We start from the raw sequence: 24,257 nt of genomic DNA, 5'->3' as shown, positions 1-24,257 counted from the left end.
CCAGTGCACATGGCCTCAAGTGCTCGTACCCAAGTCATCCCCACAGTTGATTCTGAGCACGGCTCCGCCTTCATCGCCGGCATGGCTCTAGTGTCCCTGGCGGCTCCTCTCTAGGTGGTGGTTGTGCATGACATCTGCTACAAAAATTCCATGCTGAGCTCCTCTCCTTCCATCGTTATCCAGTAGTGCGTGTACACCACTTAGTTCTGCTCATTGTTATGTTGATGTTCATTTAGGTGTAGATGTGTGTACACCACTTCGAAATAAAATCATATTCCCTCCTTCGTTCTCCGGCAGTATGTGCACACCTTATGTTGAATTTATGAATTATGTAGCTGATATATATGTATGAATATGCAAATGAATGTATAAGTATTAGGATGCATGAGTAACTTGTATAACAGATATATATATATATATATATATATATATATATATATATATGAATATGCAAATGAATGTATAAATATTAGGATGCATGAGTAACTTGTATAACTATTTTTTAATCCAGAAATAGAGAGTGCTGGCCTTGGTTGGTTTGGTCACGTTAGTAATAGTAGTTAATAGTAGTGACATGTATAAATGTCAGCGTCATTGCTATTTTAAATAGTGATGGTGTGAGGAACAGTGCCACACCATAAGTATGTAAAATACCGATGGCGTGGCAACACGAACGCAATCAGTATTTTTGTACCAATGGCGCCATATTGATGGTATCAAGTGCCTACGCCAGCAAGGCCTTTTTAGAATGCTGGCACTAGCCTTCTCTGCACTAGTATGAAAGACATCATTTGGCAAGGATAAGCTAATTCTAAAGATTAGATACCTAGTAGTGTCACATAAGAGGAATGGAGAGTGATGCATAGAAAGACAGTTGGTATGAATCGTTCTCACATTAACTACCATATATGTCACCTTGTTGTAAATGAAAAAACGTGTATGAGATGTGCCAGACTTTTGTGTCCATATATGAGAGGATGTCATAAATGAACAAGGCTTCAGTGATCAAAACACTTGTTAAGGTTTAGTAGCGATATATATGGCAACAATGTGGTTGAACATCTGAGTGTCTCCTAATGCCATATAATTGAACACTAAATGTTGAAGATCATCTTTTAGGACGATGTGACTATTGTTGCTAATTAGTTCCATCCTTGGTACTTAGAACACACTTGTTGCATCCCTTGATTATTCAGCTCCAGATTGTAAGATGACTTTAGATATGGTGAAGAATAGTACGCCAAATAGAGAAACCATAACAAACAAAAAGCATGAGAATGTCTGCACTTTTTTTATGTCTATGTTTATGATCATGGATGCCATCACACAATAGTTTGGTAAGGTACATATGAATACAGATGGATATCAGAGTCAAAATAGAGTAAAGATAGTCCTTGTTGTCATTGTGGTACATGGAGGCCTATACTAGTGCACGTGTAAAATATACAAAAGAGAGCTTGGATAGCTTAAGCATACAAATAAAAGTAGGAAAATGAAGGGAATCGTTCAACCATGACTTTAAAATTTGAAGACTAGTTAGTCACCGAAGATGAATAATTCTATATTGATGTTCATGATAATGCCATTAATTCGGATGTGGATTTGGTGTGTCCTCCCACATTACATATAAACTGATTATTGCACATCCTAGAAATCATACTTTACTACAAAAGTGATGATGGGAATTACAGGTTTGTGGGAAGCTAGTAGCAAGGGATCTATATGCATCGTGGCACACAAATGTTGCATGCAGTTTGGTGAACAATGATGCGAGACATATTCCCGACATATGTCTGAATTCGTTATTCGTGGTTAAGCTTACTGATATCAAACATCCTAGTTATTTTGGTGAAGGAAAATTGGAGCTCACCAAAGGTTCTTTGATTGTTGATCAAGGAAGTGGTTATGGTATTCCCTACATAACAAAAACCAATTTGTCTATATAAGCATCGAAGGTTAACAAGAAACAAATTTCGATTGATTTGTAGCCCAAGAGGCTTGTTCATATTAGTGAGAAGGGCATGCACTCTATTTCTAGCATGTAAGTACGATAGTAAGTTGAAAGGTATATACATGAAACCCGATGAATAGTGTTTAACTAGAAAACAACGCATTCTTGCATATTTACGAACCCGATTAACATTGTTTCTGACTTTCATTTTTGAGTATTTCAAATTTTATTATTATCTATTGGAACAATAATAAGGTGCTAGAGCCTTCAAGCATTTCGCTACCTAAGCGGAAAGTGAAACTGGTAGGAAGCTATAGTGTGTGATACTATACAATTATGTTGAACGCTAAGGCACTTTAAAAGGGTATCACAAAAAATATGTGATCATGTTTGAGCACAGTCCACCAAACACATTTATGTTAGTTATCTTATACAGAGAGTGTATAGGACACTCATTAAAATAGTCACACTTATAATATTCCATCCTAAATTACCTAATAGATTTTACACTGAAGTATTCATCAATATTATTTATGAGCTTGACCTATTTTACTTAGTTTGTATTTTTGTACTCATAGAGTTTGTTCAGGTAAGGAGGTATCTTAAAATAAGTACAAGGTGTTTCCTTGTAGTGCATTTGTCCTCGTACCAATGGATGTGAGATTCAATCTTGATAGCAAGACAAAGAAATGCACCCATCTCAGCCAGCCTTGTGAAGAGTACGACTATGATGTAATGCATCCAACCGATAGGGAGATTCTTAGAAGACGAGATACGGAGTTCATGAAAATTAAAATTTAAATGGTAGTGGGAAACTAGAGAAGACAAAGAACATCACATCTTAGGTTAACATTCATCTAGTTCTCCTTTTCTCATGCATGGGAATCGTGAAGAAGATGATGACACTAAAGAAAATGAAGATGCAACTAGCCAAGGCAGTACATGTCAAAACAATGAGAAGCCATCTAATGATCGTGGTAATGATGGTAATGATGATTCTAACAACAACTCACATGATTCAATACCATTGTAGGAGCAAAGAACTGGGAGATGTTTAGTGCCTTGACGCAAGTATCCACCATATCCATATGTTGTGATGTGATGCAAGTGAGACTTAACGCTACGAGAAGATAATGTCTGATAAGCATAAGAGTGAGTGGTTGGAAGCCATGCATGAAAATATTAATAATCGATATGAGAATGACACCTTGGAGCATTATTGCATCGTGGCATTGCACGAGATATATATGAATGAGTGAAAGGGGTTGACAGTTGTAGGCAATGAGAATTATTTTTCCATCTAAATACTATCTTCAACGTCTTGAAGCGAGCTCCACGGAGTGGTACAAGAAGTTTGAGTCTTATATGACTGATGTTTGTTACCAAAGCACAACTTGGTAATTTTTTGTTCATTAAGAGGTGTGTACATGTTTATTTTATTATTCTCTCTCAATATGATCATGACATTTCTTAAAAACAACATAGGACGATTCCTCTCCATGAAGGATTTGGGGTCAGCCATGCAAATAGTTGTCATGAAGATCCCCCATGATAGACCAGAGAAGTTTCTTTGTCTCTCACAAGAAAGACATGTTCAGAAGGTAGTTTTAAGGTTCCATATGAAGTATGCAAAATCATGTAACTATCTACTTGCAGGCCGTCAAAATTTTGTTGTTGAATAATAACCTAAAAGAAAGAAGGAAAAATCTAATGATTTAAGTATGTACCAAAATGTTGTGAGAAGTTTGATGGATGCCATGGTGTGCACGAGTGCTAATATTGGATATGGTTTTAATTCATAGAAAAATCATGCAGAGCTCTCTAGATAGCAATGTAGTGGATGCTCGGGTATCTCAAAGGAACTTTGACAACATGTATATGCTTTGGAAGGGGTGATCTTCTATTGCAAGGCATTACATATGGAGATTGTGCTAGTGACATCAATCATATAAGGTTATCCTTTGGATACCTAACAACTTATGTAGAGGGGATTAGTGTCATGGCAATAAAAATTACACAAATGTTTTTCTGGAACAACCATACATGTCGAGTACAAAGATGAGGTTGATGCTTGTACAAAAGTGTTGTGGATGAACAAAGTTTTGCAAGAGCTCGACATGAAGCAAGATAATTATGTTTTATTTTCCGAAAATCAAAGAACTATTAATATTAGCAACAATTCATGTTATCACTCTTGAACCAAGCATAATGACGTGAGTTGCCACTACATTCCATGAGTAACAAGTATGCAATTTCAACTTGGTATAATTTTACGAGAATCATACTCACAAGAATGATTCAGATATGATGACCAAGATATTTTGAGATGAGAATCCACGACCATGTTGGAAGGTAACGGGCATGCCCATGCACCTCCTTAGATTTTTTGGGATATCCTCTTCATGTGGGTTATGATCACATGACACTTTAAATCATTTTTGTGCATCACAAAATTGTCCAAAGATCACTGCGCCTCATGGTTAAGACATATATCACCTTAGAGTTTACACACGGGGAAGGGGGTATCTATCCTCCCATACAACAGACACTTGGACGTGTGGAAAATTGTAGGTTGCCAGCCAATGAAGAAAGAGAATAAAAAACCAAGAAAGAAACTAAAGGATAGGGAGATTGAAGGAAGAGATTGCCATCATGTGAAGGGAGTTTCTCCATAAAGTTATTAAGATCAGATGCACCATAATATTTCTTTCAAGTGGAGGTTCCACTATCCATTGTTAGACTTACCTGTCCCTAGTATGGCAATCTAAAATCAAGTTGTTGTCATGCTAGACAAAAAAGCATGATGTATTAGAATCTCTAGTGCTACCTATAATAGATTTGTTGTATCCAATATTAAAAATAATGGAAGGAGATTTGGACGGCTTTGTCCTGTAGTTTTTGCCCTAACTATTGGTATTTGCACATACAATTATGGTGTTAATGTATTGACATTATTGTAGTAATTTAGATTGTCTCTACTAATTAGACACAATATCAGGTGCATCTTGGTGTTGTGAGAGGTACTTTAGTCATACATGTTACCGCGTAGTGCATCATCAGGCCGGGGGAGCCTCGGATGCCACCTAGGCCATGTCAAAGAAATTCTTCATGGACGATAGTGTATGTTAGCACTACAACATACTATAGATCACTATACCTACAAGGTCATTCATTGTTTGTGCCGATCCTAGCTCTTGGTGTTGCATATGTTTACCCTTGTAGTAAGAAATAAGCTTCAAATTAGTACAAAAGTGTTTCTTGGTTTACTTTATTTCCATTGTGGTTTTAGAACATAAGTCCAAGATTTTCAAAGCTTTTAGATTTTGTACTTCATATTCCTATAAATAGGTGGTTTTTATGTATAAATCAACGACATGAGCTTGTTGTTGAAATTAAACTATTTAATGGCCTTAATTGTGGCTTACCAATGTCAGCACCACACTCAGAGTCGTCGTCGCATGATGTCCTCTTGTAGGAGAGCCGTATAACTGTAGAATTCCTCTTCGCCGGGCTAACACAGGTGAGCTGTTGTATCTTCTCATTGAAACTGATTGAGTGTAGTAACTTGCGTATGCGAGATGGGGTGCTAGGATCCTTCTTGTTATTGTCCTCTACATTGTTTTTCTCCTTGAAACTTGTGACACACTTGCTGGCACATATTGCCATGCTTTGGCTCCTATGTGCAGGATCATCACCTCCTTTGAATGTGAGATCATATGTCAGAACTTACTCTTTTTGAAGGTGTTTTAGCCTTCCTTTTAAGCACTTTGATACATACCGTCATCTCTTTTCAGGTATTGTTCAACTGACAATAGCATGGGAAAACCTCTCCATAATTCACTAATGCGGCACATAGCATGTGTGAAACGGGATGCCTTCTCTCTCTTCTTCTGTTCCTCATCTTCTTCCTCATCATCAGAAAAATCTGCAGTATGGGACATACATGAATGAGGGAAAAGACTGGATGGACACTAGAAATTAATCTTGGAGTTTAATGGGCATAAATACCTTCATCGACACTCTTGAATTCATCCTCATTATAATCGTCCTCAAGGATGCTAACGGAGTCAAACCAGGCGTCTTCTTTGCAGCAACCATTGGAATCTTGCTCGCTATGGTGCCACTCCATCTGGGTGAGGTGGAACGTCTTGGATTGAGCTGGGTTCCTTACTGACTCGACGTGGACTATCTCGCTCATGGAGAAGTCGGTGGTGCGCCCTCTCGCATCCATGATCCTTGGCTTGGGCTCGTCCGGCATCATTGATCGTGGATTGCCACGCCCTCTTCTACCCATCCTTGTCGTGTAGTACCTCTCCACTCGACGATGCTCAAGAGCTGACTTGGAAGCACAAGAACCCATTGTACTATATGTTTTACTTCTAGTCGTCTAAGCTTGGATTTACGGTACTAGCTTTGTATGTGGTAACTAATTCTCCTGCCTTCAATTAATTAGTATATATACCCAGTATGAACCTGAAGTGTAGTAGGCATGATCTGCGAGCACAAGTACACATACATCAGGATGTTTGGAGCCTAAGGCTAGTCTGGAATTCAATTATAGATCGAGGACAACTTGTTTGGGGAGCGTGTGCATGTGTGGCATACTACTACATTATAGGCATTATTGTAGGGTAGATTGTTTTTCCATTCCCGGAATGAGATCGGTAAACTTTTTCCATCCTTTTTGGTAGTTTGTGATGACACTTTCAGTTTCATAGAATCTTCTTGTTTGGTTTGCATAGGTAAGAAATAGATTATTTTCACAAGAAAGTAAACTAGTATATCTTTGTTTGAAGAACAATAATGGTCAAAATGTTTGTCTTGTATTGTTGGATGGGAAATGCTATTAACTATGCATATATAGCACATATGTATGGATCAAGTGTTTCTCGCAAGGTTGCAAGCACAACTGTTTTCGTAAGGGAATTTGCAAGGTTAACAATGAGGAAATCTCTCAGAAGCATCAACTATACAACAAATCATTCTACGAAGAATCGGTAAGAGAACTTCTGAATTATAATTGGAAAAATCAATGATGGAAAGTTTGTGCATAAACAAACGACTTCTATATTGTAGCATTTCTATTACAGAGAACATTCATTTGTTGTCGTTGTAAAGAAGAGTTTTTTATTTTGCTGAAAGACATAATAAGAATTACTCCCTCCGTCCCTAAATTTAAGTCTTTCCACAGATTTCACTATGGACTACATACGAAAAAAATGAGTGAATCTACATTTTAAAATATTTCTATGTACATCCGTACATAACCCATGTTGAAATATCTAAAATTACTTATATTTAGGAACGGGGACGTAGTTTCCTAATGAAAATACACAAAAAAGGCTAGAAACTTTGAAAATTGAAAAGAAGCCATGTGGATTATTTGATATGATATGTACTAGAGAAGCTTAAGCCGAGTGATTATTTAGTTCTCTATTTGCACATTCACGCCAACTATTAATATATGCATGAATAAGAACCTTCATTCATAAATACAAATTATTTTGTGTTTTCCATGTCTCCAAATACATGAGCACAAATTTTGCGAGGAAAATAGTGCGTCCAAATATGAAGTGTATAGAGGAGTGAGAAAGCGAAAGGGTTGAAATACCTCTCAAATTAATCTTGGAAGTTGGAACAATAGGAAGTAACGAAAATGTACATGGATGTGTGTAAGTATAGCATCGCCCCTGCCACAAACGAAGGGCGACACTATGGGGATCCTCGCACCAGACCCTTTTGCGAGCTCGGTGGACGTCAAACCACCGGGATGCGTGACGAAGGAGGCGGGGAGAGGATCCAACAAGTGGCTGAAGAACCTTGGTAGAAAAAACATCACCATGTATTAATTAGCATTATCCATATATAGCAGGTTTCCTTGTTTGGTTCTGGTGTTCATTCAAGAAAGTACACATGCAGGAGGGAGGGCATCAGGAATAGTTAGCTAGGAAGTAAATGAGACAAGATGGGTCCTATATTTTTAGATAGGATGCAGTAAGCACGTGACTTTACATAAAAAGCCCCCAAATAATAGCCAACGAGGTTAGCATCTTACAATGTAGAAAAGGAAGTAACCAAGCTAGGATTTTAGTTATATAGTGAAACAACATAAGTGTATAGTCAGAAGTATATTTTTTTTTGACACCCAGGCAAAAGATTTGCCCCAATAATTAATTAAGGAGGTGAGAGTTTAAAGTACATCACAATGGCGTCACATTATAGCCCATGAGTGGAATAAGTTACATGAGAGATTACTCTCGCGGCATGATGTTGCTCAGGTGCATAGCTCCTACCGCAATCCAAAGTTGTGTCTCGTCTTGTATTACCTTGAGAATATGGATGGTGTGTGTGATTTCTTTATAAAGACTCGAGCATTTCTTTCGTTCCAAACAACCCAAGATGCAAGCATCTTTATGGATGCCATGGTTTTCCGGTTGGCAGTGTGGGCCTTCGACATATTGGTCCATCAAGTCTTCATGTTGTGCTTTGCCATCCAACTACCAGTATGTATTGTATCTAGGTTCAACCATTGATTGACAATCCATCAAATCCTCATCATGAAATGGCATTTGTAATATAGGTGAGGAGCAGTTTCGTTTGCTCGCCTGCAGAGGGTGCAAAGGCCACAGTTTTCCCAACCCATTTTTTCAAATCTGTTTGTCGTCCAAATGTTTTTTGCAACACCAGCCAAGAGAAGAACTTGACCTTAGGGGGAGCCCAAACCTTCCAAATGGTCTGGTTCATGGTAGTGGATGTGGACCAAAGGAATTGCGACCTATATACAGAAGCGGCCCTGTATTCTCCATTCCCTCAAATTTCCACCTTATATAATCTTCTACTTCAATATGAAGACAAACTGGCTCTAGTCTGATCCACAGATCCATGAACTCAATAATATGGTTGACTGTGAGCTTGGTGGACGAGTTTACCTTCTGCACACAAGCAAGGTGTGTAAGGGCCTCCCGCACCGTCCACTTCTTTTGCATGGATGCAACAAAAATGTGTGGTGCAATATCCTTCAGATATTCCCATGCAACCAAGGAACATCCCAAAAAGGTGTCTTATCTCCATTATGAATAGAAATGACACTCGAGGCGTAGAAAAGGTCCATGCCCACCTCATTGCACGGGTTTCCAAGGCCCACCCACAGCGTGGCCTGGTCCTTCCATTACACCAGGGATGTCTTTGCCATAGTGCTCTCGCATTTTTTTCCAAATGGAGGACCTGTACTCCGCCATGGTCGGTTGGGTGGCACACAGTCTCCCAATTAACTTTCCACTTCACACCAGTGGTTTTCTCACTGGCCGAACACAGAAAGGCCTACTCAATATTTTTAACACTCTACAGAATGGGCATAGGTACCCCGAGTTGCGTAATGTGGTAGACAACTTGACAAATGAGCAACGTTTTCACGAGAGCCAAACGCCCGACCGTGGTGCTGTTCTTTCCTTGCCATGGAAGTAACCTTGCAGCGACCTTGTCCACAAGATGTTGGAAGTCCACCCTCTTTAGCTGCCATATGGATGGAGGGAGTCCAAGGCAATTGAGAGGGAAGGACGCCAGAACGGCAGGGATGTCATGAACGATGCCATCTATGATTAGGTGACCGCAACATATGGCGACCACGGAACTCCTATGGAAGTTGGTGGCCAACCCGGTGACCTCGCAGAATGACTGAAGAATGGCAGCAAGGTTGTGAACCTCCTCCCTTGTTGTCGTAATGAAGATGGAAGCATCTTCCTCATAAAGAGACGTACGTACCATAGGGCGTTGTCCCCTGAGGACCCCTTGGAGAGGGTCAATCGCTCAAACAAAGAGAACGGGGGAAAGAGGGTTCCCCTGTCTAAGACCGCAGCTGTCAGGACTGGATTTTCGGGTATTTTAATTTCCCTTCAAAATTACCATTGTGCATACCAGCCCAGGAATACAGTTAGCTCGTGCCCAAATCCTTGATACATTGGTACAAGAAAAATACACACTTGAAGTACAAAACCGAGGTGGTCCATAGAGTACATCAAAAAGGTTTCTAATGGTTGGTGGCGAAAGCGGTTTGGGGATCTCCAGCGCCTATGGGACTCCATTTCCCACATGAACAGCTGACCAGGATAATTCCTATCTCACGCGACTGCTGTCTTCGGTGCCTAGGTTCCGGGGTTATCGTTGAGTTCCTCCTCTCCTAGCACGCAATCTGGCCAAGACAATAGCCAGAGACAAGCTAGTGAGTACTTTGAATGTAGTCGCAAACATCATGAAAGAAACATAAATTTTTAGGGTTAATAAACACTTGTAATAATACCACAATACTTCGTCAACCATGATGTACTTTTCAAGTACTAGAAATCAAAATATAATCATACTGAGAAATTAATATGCAATCAATAAGAGTAAGATTAACATATGTGATGTAAAATAAGCCACCGCCAGGCGTCTGAGAGACACCACACACAGGGCTTGAATAAAATATAACAAGCATGCCACAGTCGGGCGTCCAAGAGACAACACATAAAGGGCTTATAAGAAATATAACAAGCGTGCCGCAGTCAGGCGTCTAAGCGACACCACAGAAAGGGCTTATAAGAAATATAACAAGCATGCCATAGTCTGGAATCTAAGTGACACCGCATAAAGGGCTTATAGGAAACACTAATAAATAATGAATATCAAGGAGGTAGAACCGTCCGAGGGATATTCAACAATCATAATCATACACTACAGGAATTAGCTTCTTTGCCGTCTGCAATCACTGACAGCAAAGAGTAAATCCCGGACGACAAAGAGAATAATACAGACGGCAAAGAATCTCACGGCTGGCAAAATTTCTGTGTCAGCCTACGATGGCATCGTAGCTTCTTTGTCGTCTGTCTCCCCAAAGCGGATGGTAAAGAGCTTTGCCGTCAGCTTTTCATAGGAGCAGTTGGCAAAGTGGTCGAGACGGCAGCCGACAGGCGTTGCCTCCATTAGGGGCTAACGGAGGCTTTGTCGTCTGCCTCCCCCCTCTTCTTTGTCATCTGCCTCACCCCTCTTCTTTGCCATTTGCCTCCCCCCCCCCTCTTCTGTGCCGTCAGCCTCCCCTCTCCTCTTCTTTGCCGTCAGCCTCTACCTCCTCCACCCGTCCTCTGTGCCGTCTTCTTTGCCGTCTGCCCCCTTGGAAGCAGACAACAAAGATTCTATATGACCAGCTGCTACTGCCTAGGTTGCAAAGCTGGGCGCCACGTGGCACCTTTGCCGTCGGCTAGCCGACGGCAAAGGCCTTTGCCATCAGCTGGCCGACGACAAAGAGCCTATATTGTCACATTTTTGTTTAATTTTTCTATTTCACAACACATATACATATAATTCATAGCACATATATGATAAATAGGTCACAACACATATATGATATACATATAAAGCTCATCAATGCCATATGTTCATGAACGTACATCCCATATATCAAAAGAACCAACACATAAAAAGTTTCATCCATATGTACATACATATAGTTGCACATATATTGCTCATCCATATATACATATACATATAGTTCTACATTGTTCATCAACTCAAATAAAAACGGAAACTAAAGCACTCCAATGCCAGCTTCCATGCATCTGGTACATCCAATCTGCAAAATGGGAATAAGAAAGTCAGAAGAAGAAGAACAACAACATATATTTGAAAAATAAGCTAAATTGAAGAAGGAAGAGAAGAAGGAAGAAGAGAACAAGGAGAATAAAAACAAGAAGGAGGAGGAGTAGGAGGAGGGGAAGGGGAAGGAGAAGGAGAAGGAGGAGGAGAAGAAGAAAAAAGAAGAGAAGGAGAAGGAGAAGAAGGAGGAGAGAAGAAGAAGGAGAAGAAGGAGGGCTCCTTCTCCTTCTTCTCCTCCTTCTCCTTCTTCTTCTCTTCTTCTCCTCCTCCTTCTTCTTCTTCTCCTTCTCCTTCTCCTTCTCTTCTTCTCTTCTTCTTCTTATTCTTCCTTCTCTTCATTTCTCCTCTTCTCCTCTTCTTGGAGCTAAATTAGCTAACTATGTCTTTTTGGAGCTAAATGGGCTAATTATGTCATTATAGAGGAAAAAAATCTAAGTATATAATATTAATGAGCTAACCAAGGTTCTTATGCCATTTTGAGCTTATAATGTCTTTTAGGAGCTAAATTGGCTAATTATATCATTGTTGGGGAAATTAAGGCAAGGAGAATATGAAAGAGGAGAAGAAAGAGGAGGAGGAGGAGGAGAAGAAGAAATAAAGAAGAAGGAGGAGAAGGCGGAGGAGGAGGAGAAGGACTAGAAGGTCCTTGGCCTTGTCCTCCTTCTCCTCCTCCTCCTCCGTCTCCTTCTTCTCTTCTTCCTCTTCTTCTTTCTTTTCATTTTTCCTATTTCTTTTCCTCTTCTCCTCTTCTTGGAGCTAAATTAGCTAACTATGTCTTTTTGGAGCTAAATGGGCTAATTATCTCATTTTAGAGGAAAACAAGCTAAGTATATAATATTAATGAGCTAACCTAGGTTCTTATGCCATTTTGAGCTTATTTTGGCATTTTGGAGCTAAATGGGCTAATTATGTCATTGTTGGGGAAATTAAGCTAAGGATAATATGAAAGAGGAGAAGAAAGAGGAGGAGGAGGAGAAGAAGAAGAAATAAAGAAGAAGGAGGACAAGGAGGAGGAGGAGGAGAAGGACTAGAAGGTCCTTGGCCTTCTCCTCCTTCTCCTCCTCCTCCTCCTCCTCTTTCTCCTCCTCCTTCTTCTCCTTCTCCTCCTTCTTCTCTTCTTCTTCTTCTTCTTTCTTTTCATTTTTTCCTATTTCTTCTCCTCTTCTCCTCTTCTTGGAGCTAAATTAGCTAACTATGTCTTTTTGGAGCCAAATGGGCTAATTATCCCATTTTAGAGGAAAACAAGCTAAGTATATAATATTAATGAGCTAACCAAGGTTCTTATGCCATTTTGAGGTTATTATGGCATTTTTGAGCTAAATGGGCTAATTATGTCATTGTTGGGGAAATTAAGGCAATGAGAATATGAAATAGGAGAAGAAAGAGGAGGAGGAGGAGAAGAAGAAGAAATAAAGAAGGAGGAGAAGGAGGAGGTGGAGAAGGACTAGAAGGTCCTTGGCCTTCTCCTCCTTCTCCTCCTCCTCCTCCTCCTCCTCCTCCTTCTACTTCGTCTCTTCTTCTTCTTCTTCTTTCTTTTTATTTTCCCTATTTCTTCTCCTCTTCTCCTCTTCTTGGAACTAAATTAGGTAACTATGTCTTTTTGGAGCTAAATGGGCTAATTATATCATTTTAGGGGGAAAACAAGCTAAGTATATAATATTAATGAGCTAACAAAGGTTCTTATGCCATATTGACATTATTATGGCATTTTGGAGCTAAATTTGCTAATTATGTCATTGTTGGGGAAATAAAGGCAAGGAGAATATGAAATAGGAGAAGAAAGAGGAGGAGGAGAAGAAGAATAAGAAATAAGGAAGAAGGAGGAGAAGCACGAGGAGGAGGAGAAGGACTAAAAGGTCATTTCCTTCTCCTCCTTCTCCTCCTCCTCCTCCTCCTCCTTCTCCTTCTTCTCTTCTTCCTCTTCTTCTTTCTTTTCATTTTTCTTATTTCTTCTCCTCCTCTCCTCTTCTTGGAGCTAAATTAGCTAACTATGTCTTTTTGTAGCTAAATGGGCTAATTATCTAATTTTAGAGGAAAACAAGCTAAGTATATAATATTAATGAGGTAACCAAGGTTCTTATGACATTTTGAGCTTATTATGCCATTTTGGAGCTGAATGGGCTAATTATGTCATTGTTGGGGAAATTAAGGCAAGGAGAATATGAAAGAGGAGAAGAAAGTGGAGGAGGAGGGGAAGAAGAAGAAATAAAGAAGAAGGAGGAGAAGGAGGAGGAGGAGGAGAAGGACTAGAAAGTCCTTGGCCTTCTCCTCCTTCTCCTCCTCCTCCTCCTCCTCCTTCTCCATCTTCTCCTCCTTCTTCTTCTCCTTCTCCTTCTCTACTCTTTCTCTTCTTCTTTTTGTTCTTCCTTTTCATTTCACCTCTTCTCGTCTTCTTGGAGCTAAATTAGCTAACTATGTCTTTTTGGAGCTAAATGGGCTAATTATCTCATTTTAGAGGAAAACAAGCTAAGTATATAATACTAATGAGCTAACCTAGGTTCTTATGCCATTTTGAGCTTATTATGGCATTTTGGAGCTAAATGGGCTACTTATGTCATTGTTGGGGAAATTAAGGTAATGATAATATGAAACAGGAGAAGAAAGAGGAGGAGGAGGAGAAGAAGAATAAATAAAGAAGGAGGAGAAGGAGGAGGAGGAGTAGAAGGACTCGAAGGTCCTTGGCCTTCTCCTCCTCCTCCTCCTCCTTCTCCTTCTTCTCCTCCTCCTTCTTCTCCTTCTCCTCCTTCTTCTCTTCTTCTTCTTCTTCTTTCTTTTCTTTTTTCCTATTTCTTCTCCTCTTCTCCTCTTCTTGGAGCTAAATTAGCTAACTATGTCTTTTTGGAGCTAAATGGGCTAATTATCCCATTTTGGAGGAAAACAAGCTAAGTATATAATATTAATGAGCTCACCAAGGTTCTTATGCCATTTTCTGCTTATTATGGCATTTTTGAGCTAAATGGGCTAATTATGTCATTGTTGGGGAAATTAAGGCAAGGAGAATATGAATTAGGAGAAGAAAGAGGAGGAGGAGGAGAAGAAGAAATAAAGAGGGAGGAGATGGACTAGAAGGTCCTTGGCCTTCTCCTCCTTCTCCTCCTCCTCCTCCTCCTCCTCCTCCTACTTCTCTTCTTCTTCTTCTTCTTTCTTTTCATATTTCCTATTTCTTCTCCTCTTCTCCTCTTCTTGGAGCTAAATTAGCTAACTATGTCTTTTTGGAGCTAAATGGGCTAATTATGTCATTGTTGTGGAAATTAAGGCAAGGAGAATATGAAAGAGGAGAAAAGAAACTTACTGTAGTGGTCATCAAGGAGGAGAAACACCTGGAGAAGGGTCATGTGATGCCGCTCGGGAGTTATTCTGCAGAATAGATATTTTGCAATGTCTCAATTAGCATGATGACACTCAATTATTAATACTAGTTTCTAATGAAACTCACCATGCCAATCAAAGAGAAGACGGGCATCGGCGGAGGGACTTGACCGCTCTTCTCGCACAGGCCCTGAGGAGTGGGTCGTATTAGTTAGTAATGAAACAGATATTACACACATGATTTGGATAATGTGAAAAAAAACTTACCACAAAAAGCTCGTACAGGGCCCGTTGACCCGCCTCATTCCGGGACATCTCCTCCTCAATCAATTGTGATGTGGTCTGGTCCCTCTCATCAAGAGCAGCCTGACTTGCCAATCTCTCTTTCTCAAGAGCAGCCTGGTTTGCCAATCTCTCTTTCTGAAGAGCAGTCTGAAACACCATTCCTCGTTACCACAGTAACGATCTATGGTGACACACATAATGAAATGGATGAAAGTGTTCTTAGTCCGTACAACTAACCTCGATGGCAAGATCGACTGGCCGTGGACGACGAATTATCTCAGGACAGCTGCTCGACTGGCGCGCCTTGATCTCCGGGAGAGTGAGTGGACAGCGTATTATCCCATCTCCAATGGCTATCGAGCCATGAGGCCTCCCGCCACCAGATATCATCACCAGCTCTGGATCCAAAGGTTCCTGGCTAGGGTTAAAGTCATCCCCTTTTGTAGCCTTCCCCGCGTCCCTGTATACCACGAGCTTCTGGTGGGATGATATGTTGGTGAAGTTATTGCGATCATCTAGGTCAGACTCAGAGAATGCCTTCGCCTTCTTGTACGAGGCAGTATGGGCGATGCCATAAAGGTCGTACAAGTGTGGCATCTCCGTCTTATTGTGATGCGCCTAAAAGAGAGGAACAAAATATTAGCATGAAGAATGAATTGCATGAATCATGAAGCAAATGACATACCCAGTTTCGTCCGAACTAAAGTAAGTTGGCGCTGCCTTGATGGTGTGGCACACCATCCATTTGGCTACGCCAATCCATCGCATTCTCGTGGACGGCTCGCCAGCTGCCTGTGCACCACTCATCAACCAACGCCTCCAGACAATCCATCTTATCCGCACACCATCTCGGGGGCACCTGTAAGTTATTAGAAAGAATTTTGAGCGCTACGCCTATGAATGAAATCAAGAAAACTACGTAGAAGGACTTAAGAATAGGTAATTACCTTCATGTATTGCTCCTTCTTCAGAAACTTTCGGCGGCAATCCTTCTTCTGCTTATTAATACCACGGGTGGCGTAGTAATCTCGAATAGCCTGCGACCGAGCCTCGTGGCGTAAGTTCTGTAGTAACCGCCGACACTCGACCTCGAGAACCCTGGCCGCCTCCTCCTCATATCCATCCTCACACCTATAGAAGTTCTGCAATCAAATGTGAAAACACCGATTAGTACAATAATTAGCTATATTGTTAATTTTAGATTCTGTAAAAGGATAATTTACCCAAAAGCTCTTGAGCACCATCTCGGCCCACGTGTTGCACAAGATACATCTATAATCTCCTCCGGCGGGGCCTGCGCAGCCTGGTAGTGCTCCTAGGAAAATCCTAGTGTAGGAACCTGACCCTCACCAGGCAACGTGACAAACCCCGGGAAATTTGTTCGGCAAAGCACACCAAGGACGGAGTTCGGCCTGCGGACTCCAAGAGGGTGTACCCATCCCCTACAGTCTGATAAGGTCAACGCATTAGATATTTGAACAAACTTGAAGGCAAAAGCTAAAAAAGAGTAAATGTACTTACCTATCTCCTTCAGGTTTAATCACCGGCCTGTGCTCGCGGGTAGCAAGCACGACCGGGAGACGTTTACTACCACGCTTGTACATGGTGGCCCCGTCCACCTGCACATCGCCCTCACTATCCGTAAGCTCATCCCCGCCATCCCCGCCCCCCGAGCCACCCGGACCCTTGGTCCAATCCTTCAACTCGGTCCGATCCGGCCAGGTCTCCCATCCGGGCCTCTCCACGTCAGCTGAAGCCTCCGAAACCGTAGTCTCGTGGGCTGAATGCACCTCAACCTGAGGCTGCTCCTGGACCGGAGTATCATGGGACGAATGCCCGTCAACACCAGGATCCTGGAACGGATTCCCCGTAGCCTCCTTCGGAAACGGGTCGACCATAGTAGTCCTGTGCTCGGGTGAATGAGCTGGTGGTGGTGGCGAGGATGGCTCAACAGTCCTCCTGGATCTTCCACGGCCACCACCTCTCCCTGTACCCTTCCCGTTCTTCCCTACCCGACCAACACCTCTCCCAGTGGGCAATGCCGCCGAGGAAGAAGAACCCACGGGTGGTGTCGACAGACTGTCTGCCAAGGCTCTATGGAGAGATAGGGGTGGAAGGGAAGTACCACCCCTCGTGCGGGGCACCTGGGAAGAACCCGTCGAGCGATCTGGACCAGCGCCCACCATCTTTCCACACCTGGTGACCTGCCATGATAAAGATTAAAAGAAATTAGTACAACATAAAAAAAATTGAATAACTGACATGAATAATAATATGTACAAGAATAGTAAAGATTAAAATATATATAATTTAAGTTGTGAATCTTACAAACTTATAATCATCATCAATAAATGCATCATCATCATCACTATCACGCATGTCTTCATGAATGACGTGCTCGTCGGGTTCAACGGCGTGAAGTTGTGAAAGGCCTTCCTTTGATCTTTGAAGCATTGACAGGTCATCCGCATGAGTAACCTCTACGAGTTCCAGGTATTTTGGTTCTGGCTCAGGGCTGGAGTCGGATTCATTGTCGCTGTCTACTTCCAAGTTTTTGGGTGAAGCACGGCGGTTCTTGAAACGTTTATTGGAAAGACGTGTTTCTTGTAATAATTCTCCATCATATGTGTCTGGGTTAATGTGAGGTTCATAATCCTGTTCATTTGGGAGAGGTGGTCTGATATGTGGCGGCACTTCATAAACAACATACCAACCTTCCAGAATCTTATCCGTTTGGCATGCCCACGGTACATAGAAAACTTGGGTCGCCTGTTGAGCCGTAATATAGACATAGGGAACATCTAAATGGGTGTTTGGATTGATTTCGACTAGTCCTATATGTTCATGAGACCTTCTAGTCTTTTCGGTAGAACCAATAACATTTGAAGACTACGACGTTCGGTGGGTTTTCACCATAGAATTGAAGTTCATAAATTGCTTCAACTCTTCCATAATACTCGATAACATCTTCGCCGATAGCAGAGACACCACAATTTGTAGATTTTTGGTCAGGCATAGATAGCTCTTTGTCAAAGGTACGAAAGAGATCCCCGTTGATGTTGTATTTCTCAAATGAATGGACCTTATAGTTCAAACCATTAGCGACTTGTCTCAATTCGGTGTCCATAGACTCTTAATTAGCCTACAAGTTTAATACGAATCGATTGTTGGATTAGCCGCAAGTTAGGCCAAGAAATGAAATGGTCCATTATTGATAATTACCGTTTGTTTGAACCAAGAGATGAAACCGGGATAGCCGCCTCCTGTCTTTGACAGAAACTCATACTCTTCGACGGAATCATTTTTGATCACCGCTCCATCCGAGAATTTGGTGACATAACGGCTGTTTAAAATATCTAGGAATAAGAGCAGTTCAAATGAATTAGAAGTTATGGGAACATGTGCTGAAAACTCACTCGATGTACGGCCGCACTTCTGTTAGGTTGTTGAAGATATACAACGAAATGTTCCGCCATTCTTCGACATCCAACGTTATTGGTTTCGAAGCACCGGCTGGTGCGAGCTTCCCTTTGAATAGGTTGAGGTTGGACACACCTTTTTTAGGGTCTGCATCATTGTGCCGAGGCTTCGGATTATGCAAATGATGATTTTTGGCTTCGTAGTGTGCTGTCACAAAGTTTGCCACCTCCTCAGTAATGAATGCATCAGCCATCGATGCTTCAATTCTACGCTTATTTTTACATTTAGCTCGAAGGGTCTTCTGCATCGTCTCAGTTGCATAGCACCAACGATCTTGCACGGGCCCAACTTATCTTGCCTCGGTCGGTAGATGTAAAATCAAATGCTGCATTGGATTAAAGAAGCCCGGTGGAAAGTTCTTCTCTAAGTTGCACAACAACTCCGGTGCAAACTCCTCCATGTCTTCTACCACGCCAGGCGACAATTCTTTCGCACAAAGAACACAGAAGAAATAGCTCAGCTCCGCCAGTACTAGGCATTCATCCTCAGGAATAAAGCAACGTAACATCACCGGCATTACGTGCTCTAGCCATATGTGACAATCATGAATCTTGAGAGCAAAGATTTTAAATTTTTCAACACTCGCTCCCCTCTTTAGATTCGCTCCATACCCATCGGGGAACTTCATGTGCATTTTGACCCACAAGATAATTTCCCTCATAGCTGGCCTTCCAAGATTGAACCAGGCCTTTGGCTTCGACCACTTCTGCTTTCCTTTGGCTTCTCGCATGTTTTGTAACGGTCTATGACATAGTGTCTCTTGATCGACTCTAGCCTTAGTATTATCCTTTGTATTCCCATCTATGTCGAACAATGTACCAAAAATAGCCTCTCTGATATTCTTTTCAGTGTGCATCATGTCGATATTGTGTGGAAGAAGGAGGTCTTTGAAGTAAGGCAGATCCCAGAAGCATGGCTTGTGAGCCTAGGCGTGTTTTGAATTATACCCCTTGAAATACCCTGGACGCTCTGGATCAGGCTCGAGACCGTTTAACTGATCTAGGATCTGTTGGCCTGTGAACGCAGGTCATGCCATGTTTTTGACAACTTTACCTTTGGTAAAGTTCTTCTTGTCTTTTCTGAACTCACGGTCAGGATCCAGGAACTGTCTATGCATGTCAATGCAAGAATACTTCCGACCCTCCTGCAACCAATGAAACTGAAGAGCTGCCTTGCATTGGGGGCACGGGAACCTTCGATGCACACACCATCCAGAGAAAAGCGCATACGCTGGCAAGTCATGCATAGAGTACATGTACCACACATGCATTTTGAAGTTTTCTTTTCTAGCGGCATCGTATGTATTGACCCCATTATCCCAATCTTCTTCCAATTCATCCTTAACCGGTTGCAGGTACACATTCATATTCTTCCCCGGATAATTGGGCCCTGGAAATATCAACGTCAGAAATATGTTCCTTCTTTGCATAATCTGCCCGGGGGGGGAGATTGAGTGGAATGACAAATACAGGCCAACAACTGTATTGGATTGCCGTCATGCTGAAGGGATTAAAACCATCCGTGGCGGTGCAGACTCGAGGATTCCTTGGATCTGCCGATTTATCCTGATGCAATCCATCGAAATGTTTCCATGCTTCCCCATCTGATGTGTGTACCATCATCTTATTCCAATCCGCATCTAGTTCGGTTCTTTTGCCCAATTTGTGCCATGTCATCTGTCTGGCTTTCTCTTCGACCATGAAAAGACGTTGAAGTGTTGGTACGATTGGCATATACCGAAGAACACTAACTTCGATTTTGGTCTGCCTCTTCTCACCCATACCGTTGTCTACCACAAGATACGTGCAAGACTCGCAATTGGGACAATAGTCCAAGTGTGCATACTCCTTCCTAAATAAGACACATCCTTTCTCACATGCATCTATCTTCTCATAGGGCATCTTAACTACACGATGTATTTTGTCCGACTGGTACAAGTTTGCAGGCATGACATGGCCTTTGGGTAGGAAGCGTCCAAATAGTGTCATCATCGCGTCATAGCATTCTCTTCCCAAGTTGAACTGAGCCTTCATAGCCATTACTTGTGCAATTGCATCAAGCTGACAGATCTCAGTTTGCTCATGGAGACGATGTTTTGAAGACTCCAACATTTCATAAAAGGCCTTTGCAGATTCCTCCATCTCATCTTCCGAATCCCGAGCATCATCGAAGTCTTGCACCATGTCTTCGATCCCGGTACCATGCTCGTCCGTGCGATGACGGACCACCTCAGCTCTTGTGCGTTGTTTAATCATTACAGCCTATAATTAGGCTCACCATGAAATGTCCACACCGTATATTAGGCTTAAAACCCCTCCTCTGCAGGTGTTTAATCATTACAGCCTCTGACATCTTTTTAGAGTTGTCGCATCCAGGACAGGGGCAATAGTTTCTTTCCTGGCCATTTGGGAATGCTGCTTTCACAAATTCCTTTGTTTTTACAAACCATTCTTTCGTCATCTCTTTCTGACTAGGGTGACCGGTATACATCCACGCACGATCACTCATCTTGCGTGGCTACTAAAGAGAGAAGAAATATATTTATATATAATTTATTATTTATATTCATCGGTTAATAAGGTTCGCCATTTTTATTACGTCCAGGCCACCTACACGCTAAGAGGTAAAGATAGGTCATAATTCCACCCGAGTATGTGTTGATTGGGTTCGTTTTCCCTTGCTCCGGATCCAACGCAAAATTTCGGCAGCACCTCCCCGCTGTTCTCCTGATACACGTCTCCGCAATAAACAGAGAGGATGTGCATCCGCAGAACAACAGGGAGGCACTGATGAAATTTTGCATCGGATCCAGAGCACATCATACGGCAAAACGAACCCAATCTACACATACTCGGGTTGTCCATGGATAATGTTGGACAATTTGAAAGGATGGCGGTTATAAATATGCAAAGACATGCATATTTATAGATGACGCCCTTTCGAACAGGAGATGCATACTGGTCACGCATACTGATAGATGAATTTAGTTACCTAAATCTAGAAAGTTTCATCCGGAAACCGAGCCACAGTAAATGAAGGGGCGGGGAGGAGATGAAATTTGTACTGGCCCACGACCTCACAGCGACGAGACAACTATCTACAACGCACGGGCAGGTCTTCGCATAGTAGACCTCACAGCGACGAGAGAACTATCACATGTAAATCCACCCGATCAACACAAATATTCTAATTATGTCATTTTAGAGTTAAACAAGTTAAGAATATAATATTCATGGTCTAACAAAGGTTTTTATGACATTTTGTAGCTAAATGGACTAATTATCTCATTGTTGGGGAAAATAAGGTCACGAGAATAAGATATAGGAGAAGAAAGAGGAGGAGGAGAAGAAGAAGAAATCAAGAAGAAGGATAAGGAGGAGGAGGAGAAGAAGGAGGCGAAGAAGGAGGAGGAGAAGGTATTCTTCTTCTCTTCTTCTCTTCTTCTTCTCTTCTTCTTTTCTTGTTCTTTTCTTTTTCTCCTTCTTATTTTTGTCTTCTCCTCCACCTCTTCTTGTTCTTCTTATTCTTCTCCTCCTCCTCTTCTCCTCTTCTCCTCCTCCTCCTCTTCTTTTGCTTCCTATTCTTTCTATTAAGCTAACTAACTAACTAACTAACCAAGCTAACTAAACCTATCGCTAAACCTAGATAGCACCAAACAGCAAAAAAACAGAATCCACCACTAAGTAACTATAAAATAATCTAGCTACCACTAAATACCAAACAATAAAAAATCAACTTCTACTTCTTTTTTCTCTTCTTCTCCTTCTTATTTTTTTCTTATTATCTTCTTCTCTTCTTCTTTACTTCTTCTCCTTCTTATTTTTTCTTCTCTTCTTCTTCTTCTTCTTCTCCTTCTTCTTCTCCTTCTTATTTTTTTCTTCTCCTCTTCTTCGTCTTCTTTTTCTTCTACTCCTCCTCCTCCTCCTACTCCTCCTCTTCTTCTCCTCTTCTCGTACTCCTCCTCCTCTTCTCCTCTTCTCCTCCTCCACCTAACTAACCAAGCTAACTAACTAACCTAACTCAAACTACTAACCTAACTAAATCTACCACTAAAACTACTAACAATAATCTACCACTAAATCTACCACTAATTAACAAAACAAAACTAAGTCGGTAAATTAGCAAAAAAAGAAAAAAAGGTACTCACTGGAGGGGGGCGGGGAGGAGGAGGGTGCAGCGGTGGAGGAGACGGCGGTGGTGGTGGAGGGTTGGTGGTGGAGAAGGGGGCGCAGGGAGGCCGGAGGAGGGCGTGTTGGAGGAGGAGGTCCTGGGAGGAGGAGGGAGCGTGGTGGAGGAGGGGGCGTAGGGAGGAGGGGCGCAGGGAGGCCGGAGGAGGGCGCAGGAAGGGCGGAGGAGGAGGGACGGCGTCGCAGGGAGGCCGGAGGCCGGAGGAGGGAGAAGGAGGGGGCGCAGGGAGGCCGGAGGAGGAGGGGGCGGCGGCGCAGGGAGGCCGGAGGCCGGAAGAGGAGGGGCACAGGGAGGCCAGAGGAGGAGGGGGCGTAGGGAGGCCGGAGGAGGAGGGGGCGCAGGGAGGCCGGAGGAGGAGGGGCGGTAGCGCAGGGAGGCCGGAGGAGGGCGCGGCGGTGGTGGTGGTGTCGGGGGTGAGAGAGAGGGGTGTGGGGTGGCCATTAGGGGTGAGAGAGAGGCGCGTGGGGGTGGCGCTAACGGCCGTTAGGGGCGCACCCTCTTTGTCGTCCGCCTCCCGACGGCACAGAGGAGAAATGCGGACGGCAAAGAGAGAGGTTGTTAGGGGAGAGAGGGGGTGCGGGGTGGGCCAGCCGAGCGCTTTGCCCTCTGCCTAAGTTAAGTTTGCCGTGAGCCAAAATCTTTGCCGTCAGCCTGAGTGGTGTTTGCCGTGAGCCAGCAAACGACAACGAAGCAACAGATGGAAAAGAACCTCTTTTCCATCAGCCTTCTCTTTGCCGTCTGGTTTCTGGTAGCTGATGGCAAAGAGGGTCTTTGCCATCAGCCAGCAGACGGCAAAGAAGCAGCAGATGGCAAAAAACTGTTTTCCAGTAGTGATAGGGGTTAGTCCACAGAAACTAATGTTCATGATCATCCACTATATTACCTGATTAGTCTCACAATTCCTTCAACTACCTCCGAAGACCGACACTCAGACGGACACTTGATGTGGGGACGCCGACTTACGAGTCGAGATCGCCGAATGAACATGATGAGTGATCCGAGAGTTCAGTGCTCACCGAACACGTAGATGCTGAATATTAAGAGTCTTACATCCATGTTACCAAATTATTACAACACATGACCAGGAAGGTCAAGTTCACATAGGTAGGGCCTATAAGGCCAAAACACATTGACACATCTAATAGCGGAATTCTTGGGGCTAAGGGCGTGCCAATGCCATCAGCCTACACCAAAAAGCATTGTGACTGGGAAGCGTCCTAGTTCACAGGTCCGTCTCCGATGACATACTCTTCTCCAAACTCCGGTCCTTCCATGTCTGGTCAATAATATAACTAGTGGAAAGTCAATGAGTACTTTGAAAGTACTCGCAAACAGACCATGATATGGATAATGCAAATGGTATGATAACAAGTAATATGCAGTATTGGTGGATAACAACTTAACGGTAAACATGATC

The 24,257-nt window shown here is 42.5% G+C and overlaps 1 protein-coding gene across 1 annotated transcript in view; it reads right to left on the bottom strand.

Annotated features, from left to right (window-relative positions):
* The window catches only part of LOC123446461, a 31,973-nt gene extending 24,210 nt beyond the window's left edge, over positions 1–7,763 (bottom strand). Inside the window, exons 1-5 of the mRNA XM_045123053.1 lie at positions 7,563–7,763; positions 5,960–6,445; positions 5,730–5,876; positions 5,377–5,649; positions 1,871–1,915 (exon numbers count right to left, since the gene is read on the bottom strand). Coding sequence (XP_044978988.1) covers positions 1,871–1,915; positions 5,377–5,649; positions 5,730–5,876; positions 5,960–6,311 — 817 coding nt within the window. The 5' untranslated portion in view covers positions 6,312–6,445; positions 7,563–7,763. The remainder of the gene's footprint in view (positions 1–1,870; positions 1,916–5,376; positions 5,650–5,729; positions 5,877–5,959; positions 6,446–7,562) is intronic.
* Between the last annotated feature and the right edge of the window lie 16,494 nt (positions 7,764–24,257).

The sequence above is a fragment of the Hordeum vulgare genome, chromosome 4H (assembly GCF_904849725.1).
Source record: "Hordeum vulgare subsp. vulgare chromosome 4H, MorexV3_pseudomolecules_assembly, whole genome shotgun sequence".
Lineage (NCBI taxonomy): Eukaryota > Viridiplantae > Streptophyta > Magnoliopsida > Poales > Poaceae > Hordeum > Hordeum vulgare.
This window is presented reverse-complemented; position numbering and strand designations above follow the sequence as displayed.